The sequence below is a fragment of the Pristiophorus japonicus genome, chromosome 3, assembly GCF_044704955.1.
Source record: "Pristiophorus japonicus isolate sPriJap1 chromosome 3, sPriJap1.hap1, whole genome shotgun sequence".
In the NCBI taxonomy this organism is placed as follows: Eukaryota; Metazoa; Chordata; class Chondrichthyes; family Pristiophoridae; genus Pristiophorus; species Pristiophorus japonicus.
The window spans coordinates 250,665,937-250,675,970 of NC_091979.1; the positions used below are offsets into that span (position 1 = coordinate 250,665,937).

The 10,034-nt window shown below is 42.3% G+C and overlaps 1 protein-coding gene across 2 annotated transcripts in view; it reads left to right on the forward strand.

The window, feature by feature from the left end:
* mxi1 (max interactor 1, dimerization protein) overlaps window positions 1–10,034 on the forward strand; it is a 51,073-nt gene that overhangs the window by 32,677 nt on the left and 8,362 nt on the right. For both annotated transcript variants that reach the window (XM_070876527.1, XM_070876528.1), the window contains exons 4-5: window positions 9,296–9,410; window positions 9,650–9,821. In XM_070876527.1, coding sequence (XP_070732628.1) covers window positions 9,296–9,410; window positions 9,650–9,821 — 287 coding nt within the window. The remainder of the gene's footprint in view (window positions 1–9,295; window positions 9,411–9,649; window positions 9,822–10,034) is intronic.

Below are 10,034 nucleotides of genomic sequence, written 5' to 3' on the forward strand. Positions count from 1 at the left end.
ATTTATTCAACTCATTAACAATTAAAAAGGGAGGTTTATTATGTGGAACCCTGCCAAAAATAAATGACTAATTCAGTTGATACTGTAGCATAGCATGTTACAGTTGCAACGTATAGTCCCCATACATCTGACTTGACACGGTGGGGGTCAGGTACTTCCCCATGAAGAGAGAACATATAAGATTCTGACAGGACTGGATAGGTTAGATGCGGTAGATTGTTCCTGATGTTGGGGAAGTCCAGAACCAGGGGACACAGTCTTAGGATAAGGGGTAGGCCATTTAGGATCGAGATGAGGAGAAACTTCTTCACTCAGAGAGTTGTTAACCTGTGGAATTCCCTGCCGCAGAGAGTTGTTGATGCCAGTTCATTGGATATATTCAAGAGGGAGTTAGATTTGGCCCTTACAGCTAAGGGGATCAATGGGTATGGAGAGAAAGCAGGAAAGGGGTACTGAGGGAATGATCAATCATGATCTTATCGAATGGTGGTGCAGGCTCGAGGGGCCTATTTTCTATGAGATGGGTAGATTAGAGGGAGAATTGCTGCTGGGCTGTTCTAGTACACTTCCAAGTAACTGGCACAAGAGCAGTGTAGGCCAGATAGTAAGTTGTTTGTCCTCTTGCCTAGTATTATTTATGGCCCAAAAAGACTGGAGATAATGGAGGAAAATACTTAATAAGTAATGAACTATAAAGATGTACAAAACCAATTTGAAATCAACTTTGACACTTGTGTTTTTCTGTGTTATTATTATTGAAACTATAAATTTGTTAATATCTGTATTACTGGGAGAACAGCTTAAATGAGTTTCTGAGCTTATGAGTTGTATGAGGAACTCAATTCATATATACAGTTGAATTTCTCTAGATCTTTGACTACTACTGTCAGCTGATGCTGATTCAGCTCTGTTACATTGTCAGAATCAGCAATGTCATCCAATGTTAACCGTATGCACTTACTTTCTACAAAACCTTACTTCCTGTTGCACGTTTTTATCTCACTTTGTCAACTTTTCCCATTATAAAAACCTATGTCCACATTTATAATGAAAACTGCCCATGGAAACTCATTTACAAAGGGAAGCTACAAAGGGACATTGACTGTCTAAGTGAGTGGGCAAGACTATGGTAGATGGAGTTCAATGTTGGGAATTGTAAGGTCATCCATGTTGGATCTGAGAAAGACAAATATTTTATTGATGGTGAGAGAGTAGGGGGTAGAAATTTGACTCGGGCCGTTGCGCAAAATGGTATTGTATCTGCTGCCTGTTGTACTACCCGCCCAATATTCAGTTCCGTTGACTCAGTGGGGCATATAACAGGAGGCCAATGTGATATTGCCTGTTAAGTGCTACCGTCTTAGACAAATTTCTACCCCTCAGAGCTGTGGAGGAACAAAGGGATTTAGGTGCCTATATACACAAATCATTAAAAGCTTGTGCACAGGTACAAAAAGACTAATGTAATGTTGGCCTTTATTTCAAGGGATTGGAATGCAAAAGTGATGATGATGCTTCAGTTGTACAGAGTATTGATCAGACCTCAACTTAGAACAAGATTTAAAAATAATAGGATAATAAGGAGCTGGCAATATATTACAAGGCTGTGATTCAATTGACAAGTTGCGATGGTATTGTAAATTGTGAGAGGTTGAGCCATTTGTGATCAGAAGCAGAACCATACTTTTAATCAGATTTCTTCAACTTGCTGCCTCCATTGTGTTATGCATGTACTGAGTAGCTCATCAAAAGTAAATCCTTGGTTTCTCTTTTTTTAACCGTTATATCACAGGAGTGCTGAGCGCAGTTGTGTGGTAGATGCATCGTGACACTAAATTAAAGAGAAAGGAAAACCTAGGATTCGAAGTACTGTCTCAATATATACAAGTATAAAAATATTGATTTGACATTATAAGTTTTACATTTCATACTCGTGCAGCATACTCCGCCAGCAGAGTGTTTGTTGGGGTCAGGTGGTCCTGGATGGCTACCAGGATAGGCTAAAGTCATGACCTGACTCCAATTACTGCTACCACTCAGAGAAGAGCCTCACTGCTCCTCAACAGTAATGTCACCGCAGCAACCTGGAAGCAAAGAGATCTGATATGGCATGTCTTCAGAGGAGTGAAAAATGTAATGCTTTTAACATCAAATCAGTATTTTAATGCCTGTGTTTTTTGAATATACAAAGAGAAAATATTCAAAATCATCGGAGTGAGAAATATGCCCTTTAAATTAAAATTAATCATTTAATGAAATTAGGGAGTACTTCAAATACATTTCTATAATGCAAAGCTACAAAACTCAAGGCTGCTCAATTGCACAGCAACCTATATTTGCCTAAATTTCTTGCAACAAGAATGAATACAGTAACAGGTACAACGTCTGGAATCCTCGGGACTGAGTCCGTTCCGATTTTTTGGGTTTTTCCAGATTTCAGACAAGAAAATCAATAGTCTGAAATCCGGAATCTTTGACTGAATCCGTGCCGGGTTTTGTGCGGCGAGGTCCGAAATCCGGCACGGATTCGGTCGAGGATTACAGATTTCAGGCTTGATTTTCTTATATGAAATCTGGAATCCTCGACTAATCTGTGCCTGATTTTGGGTTTTGCCTCAAAAAAGTCCGGCTTTCGGACAATAATTCCGGATTCCATATGACTCCACCAGGTATGCGCAAATTGTCCGGTTTTCGGACAATTACGATTTTCAGAGTTCCGGATTCAGGACGTTGCACCTGTAATATAAAAATTTAAGAAAAATGCTCACGTCTTGTGAGTTCATTTATGCTGTGAAGGATTACCTCAATATCTTTCAAAGGTGAATACATTATAACATCTTAAATGGCTGATAGAAGTGGTTAGATGGTAAAAACTGGACCCTAACATGTGAAAGATTAACCGCCACATCATGGTAAGTGGCATTATCCATCAAAAGAATCACCTTTTTGCACCACTTTCTCATCCTGGCATTGAAAGATCGCAGCCACTTTCCTTAAATTGTTTGCGTCATCCAAGCTTACCACCGTTCACCTTCTCTCCTTTTTTTGTGTTGGATTGATCAGGTAGGTCATGATCGAAAGGTCCAGTGTTGTTGCAATTGTAAATGCAGTCAAGTGGATATTCTTCCAGAAACACTTCCTCAGCCCATGCATCAACAGCGGGTTTGTCACTGCACAGCTTTTTGTAAACAAGGTTGTGTCTTTCTTTCTAGCGGAACAGGAATCCATTTGATGCTTCAAAGCTTTCCACGCCAAGTTCTTTGGCAAGCTCATTTAGCTTTAGCTTTCAACAGGCAGTCGTCAAATGGGACTTTCTGAGCTGCTAAACAGTGCTTCATCAACATCGGCCATCTTACTTTCACACATCAGTTTCCTACCCTGGTTTGCTTTCCTTTTCAGAATTCTAGAAACTTGAGATTCAGAAATGCCATGTTTCAGTCGACTAGCTTCAAACTGTTCAAATCAGCCACCTGTTAGCGCAACAAGTCACCCCGCTTTATTTGTTGAGCCAGTTTAAAATTCGACTTCCACTCCTCTCTCATAGACACACTAAAACAGGTGGAAACCAGGTCAGCCCGGTTTTTAGGCAGGTTGACTAATCCAATCAGATTGCGAAGTGAAAACCTCAGGTTCAATGATGAAAAGTTTTGTTCAAACGGGATTTCTGCATGTCGCACTTACATATATGCAGTAATTGATATAAATGAAATTGCAATAAAACAAACTTCACAATTGGAAAAAAATGGGACTATTGAAGTGGTTGCATTAAAACGGGAATTGCAATTAAGTGAGTTATAGATAAACAGGTAAGACTAGCTAGAATGAAGGAGTACAAACTAATGTCATGTCCTTCCTTGACTTCTCTGTCTCCATTTCTGGGGATAGGCTTTTGATCAGTATCCACTATAAGCCCACTGACTCCCACAGTTACCTGGACTACACTTCCTCCCACCCCGCATCCTGTAAGGACTCCAGTCCATCATCATCATCATCATCATAGGCAATCCTTCGGAATCGAGGAAGACTTGCTTCCACTCCTGGTGAGTTCTTTGGTGGCTGAACAATCCAATACGAGGGCCACAGACTCTGTCACAGGTGGGACAGACATTCGCCGAGGGAAGGGATGGGTGGGACTGGTTTGCTGCATGCTCCTTCCGCTGCCTGCGCTTGACCTCTTCACACGCTCGGGCATTGAGATTTGAAGAGCTCAACGCTCTCCCGGATGCACTTTCTCCACCTGGGCGGTCTTCGGCCAGGCACTCCCAGGTATCGGTGGTGATGTCGCACTTTACCAGGGAGGCTTTGAGGGTGTCCTTGTAACATTTCCGCTGCCCACCTTTGGCTCGTTTGCCGTGAAGGAGCTCCGCATAGAGCATTTGCTTGGGGAGTCTTGGGTCTGGCTTGCGAACTATGTGGCCTGCCCAGCGAAGCTGATCAAGTGTGGTCAGTGCTTCAATGCTGGGGATGATGGCGTGGACGAGGACACTGGGGATTTGCAGGATGTTGCGGAGACATTCTCCCAGTTTCTCCGTCTCCATCACATCTGCTCTGATGGCGCCACCTTTCACACTAGTGCCTCTGACATGTCTTCCTTTTTTCTCAGCCGAGGATTCCCCTCCGCCATTGGTAACGTGGCCCTCGAACGTGTCAGTTCTATTTCCCGCACCTCTACTCTCACCCCTTCCCCTCCCTCTCAGAACCACGACAGGATTCCCCTTGACCTCACCTTTCACCCCGCCAGCCTCCAACTCATCATCCTCCGCCATTTCCGTCACCTCCAGTGTGATCCCATCACCAATCACATCTTCTCCTCCCCTCTCAGCGTGGCGAAGGGACCGCTCCCTTCGCGACACCCTAGTCCATTCCGCAGTCATCCCCAGAACCCCCTCCCCTTCCCACGGCACCTTCCCTTGCAAGCGCAGGAGATGCAACACCTGCCCTTTTACCTCCTCCCTCCCCACTATCCAGGACCCCAAAATACTCCTTCCAGGTGAAACAGCGATTTACTTGTACTTCTTTCAACTTGGTATACTGTATTTGCTGCTCACGATGTGGTCTCCTCTACATTGGGGAGATTAAGCATAGATTGGATGATCGCCTTTGTGAGGTCAAAGAAGGCCATGTACAAGGATTGGTGCTGTTCCCTGCATTTCTCTTGTATCAGTTCTACAGACGTCTGAACACCTTTCAGTCCATAAGTGTGACCCTGATCATTCGGTCGCCTGTCACTTTTTAATTCTCCGCTCCACTCACTCTGATATCTATGTCCTCGGACTCCTCCACTGTTCTAATGAATCTCAACGCAAGCTCGAGGAACAGCACCTCATCTTTCGTTTAGGCACTTTACAGCTTTCTGGACTCAACACGAGTTCAACAATTTCAGAGCATAACCTTTGGCTCCCTTTCATCCACCCTCTTATGTTTTTTTTCTTTGTCTATAATAGCAGCTGGTCATTACTACGCCATTCACATCCTATCCAGATTAACATCCTATCCAGAGTAACCTTTTTCTGACTTCTGTCATTACCATTTCAATTCGGCCATCATCCCTTTTGTCTCTCTCATCTCTCCTGCCTTCCAACCTATCACAGATCTTCCCTTTTGTTCTTTCTTCCCCTCCCCCTTTCAGTGCTTAAGAATGTGCTCTTTTCGAACATTCGGCAGTTCTGATGAAGGGTTGTCGACCCAAAACGTTAACTCTGTTTTTCTCTCCGCAGATGCTGCCTGACCTACTGAGATTTCCAGCATTTTGTTTTTATTTCAGATTCCAGCATCCGCAGTATTTTGCTTTTGTATTAATGTCACGTCACTTGGGACAGTGTACTCTTGAGCTGGCTGTCTGCCAACTGTCTTCAGTGAGCAATTATGTAACACCCACTGCTTGGCTTTTCCACAAACTTACTCCATTTTTATGGTAATTTGCAAGATTGTTTCCAGCAGAGAAAGAACTATGGACAGACCTCATTCTTACCCTAAATAACCACAGCTAGAGATAAATAACTGCTGTTCAGCTAATCCCTAAAAACAAAGTGCTGTCAGTAGCAAAATTAAACTGCTATCGCCACTGTCACTTGCATAGATTGCCAGTTCGACTGTAACCAAAGGCAAGGTTTGTTTGGTTTTGCAACCTTGGCGTCTTATTTGACAGTCTGAGATTCCGAACCCATGTCCTCTCCATCATCAAGACCACCTACTTCCATCTTTGTAACATCGCCCATATCCGCCCCTGCCTCAACCCATTTGCTGCTAAAACACTCATCCATACCTTTGTTACCTCCAAACTTGAGTATTCCTATGCTCTCCTGGCTGGCCTCCTACTTTGCATCCTCGTAAACTTGAGCTCATCCAAAACTCTGCTGCCTGCATCCTAACTCGCACCAAGTCCTGTTTCCTTCATCGCCCCTGTGCCCGCTAACCTATATTGGCTCCCAGACTGGCAATGCTTCGATTTAAAAAAAAAAAAAATTCTCATCCTTGTTTTCAAATCCATTCACTGCCTCACCCCTCCAGCCCTACAACCAATGTTAAGCTGTGCAGCGGTCTGGAAGTCCCGTGCAGGCTGCCCAACGGCTTCATAATGGAACCAAGCGTGCACGCATGTTAATTTGGATGGGCCGCGCACCCAAAAAAAAATTAGTGCCAACATTGCCTACAACCCTCTGAGATCTCTGCACTCCTCCAATTCTGACCTCCTGCACACCCCTGATTTTCAATGCTGCACCATTGGTGGCTGTGCCTTCAGCTGCCTAGGCCCTTTGCCCTGGAATTCCCTCCCTAAACCTCTGTGCCTCTACCTCTCCTCCTTCAAGATTCTTCTTAAAACCTACCTCTTTAACCAAGCTTTTGGCCGCCTATCTTAATATCTCCTTATGTGGCTCGGTGTCAAATTCTCTTTGCTAACACTCCTGTGAAGTGCCTTGGAACATTTTACTACGTTAAAGGTGCTATATAAATGCAAGTTGTTGAGTTGTCAGCATGCTCATACAGGCCAGCAATGCAGTTTGTACATTGATGGCCTGACATTAGAGATCTGTGACAGTGACAAAAGTCATGAACTTTTGTTTATTTAGGCCTTATACAGAGCTGACTTCCCTTATAGAAAGGTTAATATTTATTTTAAGTAGACTTGATTGTATAAGCTGATTGAAGGATTGGTGTTGTCAAAAAGCCTAACTGTATCAATAAATCAATACAAACACTTCATCAATTAAGGTTTATGACCCGGGTGACCTTTAACTCAAGTCCTAATCTACTGCTTCAGCTGATGATGTGTAATGATGTAAGAATTATAGGTGCAACAACATAGGGCAAGCAAGCAGGCATCTGCTTCTTTAGTGGGGTTTTTCAAACCTGACCAAATAAACTGCAAATATTTCAGCAATCTTCAACATTTATAATTTGTCCACTTTCATTATTGCTCAGAGCCCCATTTCTGCAATGTGGTTGCTCATGGTTCCGTAAACACCTTAAATAAAAAAAGTAAAACTTTTACCCCATTTTGTCCCTCCTCTCCTTCAAACAGTGTTACTTGCTCAGCAGGCACTTAGCTGCTGATCAGGTCTGCCTCATTCAAGTTACCATTCTTCACAAAAGCAGGGACGTTGTGGAGCATATCCATTTTTTAGTTTTGGAGGTCAGTGTATGGCCACTTTTTGGCAGCATGTAATCGAGGATATACTGGCGTACAAATTGTGTCGCATAACATTAAGGCCCCAAAATAGCGGGCAGGAAGCACGCTCGTACTTCCGACCAGAAGCACACTGCTTGCCATATTAGGTAAGGACAAACCACAGATGTCCTTTATTCTTGCCTAAAGCAGGAATTAGGCCATTTACATATGCAAATAAGGGGCTTAACACCTGCTTCAGGTCCCCACTCAAACATCGCTTTGCCCTGAGGCAGTCAGTGTTAAAGGCCGCCTGAAAGAAAAGGTAAGTTACTTACCTGTGAAGCACAATTCCAATTGCTGCCGCCCCGACCTCCAATTGCTCCTCAGCTAGCCACCGATCGCTCCCACTGCTAAGGCCCACGATTCCCTCTTCCAAGGCCTGCAATACCACCCCGGCAACCAATCATTTACTTGTGGGCCATTGCGATGTTAGAATTTCCATTACTTACCTCATCCACACTTTTCAAGGTCATACCATTTATAGTATGCTGTCTTTCCATATTAGTCCTCCCAAAGTGCATCAGTTCACAAATAATAACAGAAAATGCTGACAATACTCAGCAGGTTAGGCAACATCTGTGGAGAGAGAAACAGAGTTAACGTTTCAGATCGATGATCTTTCATCAGAACTGGAAAAAGTTAGAAATGTAACAGATTTTAAGCAAGTGCAGAGACTGGGAAAGGGGGGGCGGGGAGGATAGAACAAAGGGAAGGTCTGTGATGGGGTGGAAGACAGGAGTAATTAAATGATGATGATGGTGCAAAACGAAAGGAGATGATAATGGGACAATAAAATAAGAGTTGGGTCTGGAGGAGATGAAAATGGCAAAAGCAGAATCATTATCAGTAACTGCTGTCCGAAAAAATGGAAGCAAAGGTTATAATCTGAAATTGTTGAACTTAATGTTGAGTCTGGATGGCTGTAAAGTGCCTAATCAAAAGATTAGTAGTAGTAACCAAACTTTTGGTCATCTGCCATAATATCGCCTTGTGTGCTCTGTGTCAAATGTTGTTTAATAACACTCCTGTGAAGCGCCTTGGACTGTTTTACTACGTTAAAGATGCTATATAAATATAGTTCTTGTAATAGTTTGTAACATCATTCTTGCAGGTTTATCAAGAGGTAATCTGCAGTTGATTTCAGGAATTTCTGTATTTGAAATGTACAACAGAAATTAATCCTTAATTCATTTGTCATTGAATCACTGTCATAAATGTGATATCTAATGTGGATTTGATCAAGTGATGCACTTCATACTTTGTATGACCATTAAAGTTCTACAGAAAATCAAAGCTAATGATAAGGCAACAAAGCAAATGTTGATATGTATTTTTGTCCTGATCTTTATTAGATGGACAATTGACATTAGGTATTGTCTGAAATAAAATATTAGTAGTTTAACTAGGTTGTTCTGTTCTTAATGCCAATTAATATTCCATGAATTAAATTATTGATGAGTGAGCTGAGATTGTAATGGAGGTGTGGAGGATTGCCGATTGAGAAAGGATTGTAATGGGGTGTGTGGAGAATTATTTAAATTAGCTTCTAATTACTGTATATATTTTTATTGGTTTACCATTGGATTGAGTATGAAGCAAGATCACATATTGTGCTTTTGATTACAGGCGCGCACACCTTCGTCTCTGCTTGGAGCGATTGAAGGAACTTATACCACTGGGATCAGAGTGTACCAGGCACACTACACTTGGTTTACTCAACAAAGCCAAAGCACATATTAAGGTAAAGTAAAACACTACAGCTGCATTTTTCTGTCAGATGCACATAAATTCTTGACCTCTTTCAGTCTCTTTTGCAATACGTCATTTCATCTGTAATCATTTTTGAAAAACCTTTAAGTTCATGACCTGCCTAAAATCACTACTGTGAATTCCTCTGGTGTTGCTTAGCTTGGCAATTCTCCTTTGATTAGCTTGCTCTATAGAAGCTAATTCATCATTTTGTGTGATACTCCATTGCAGAAACTTGAAGAGCTGGATAGGAAGTCATTGTACCAGATTGAGCATCTGGAAAGGGAACATCGCTTTTTAAAGAGGAGACTGGAACAGCTACAGGATCTGCCAGAGAATGAACGAATACGAATGGACAGCATAGGGTCCATTGTCTTCTCTGATCGTTCAGATTCAGATCGAGGTAGTGTTTCATCAATAGTTTCTGTTGCTCAAAACCATTTTATGTTGAATAGTGATCAGAGTAATGCCATACAGTGATGCATTTCATCACATTTAAAACCCACAATAATCTTGTCTGCTCATGATAATCATAATCCATTGCGTGACCAGATCAACATGAAGGAGCTGACGCTCGTAATGAGGCTTTTTAGAAGGACTAACAAGGATATATTTC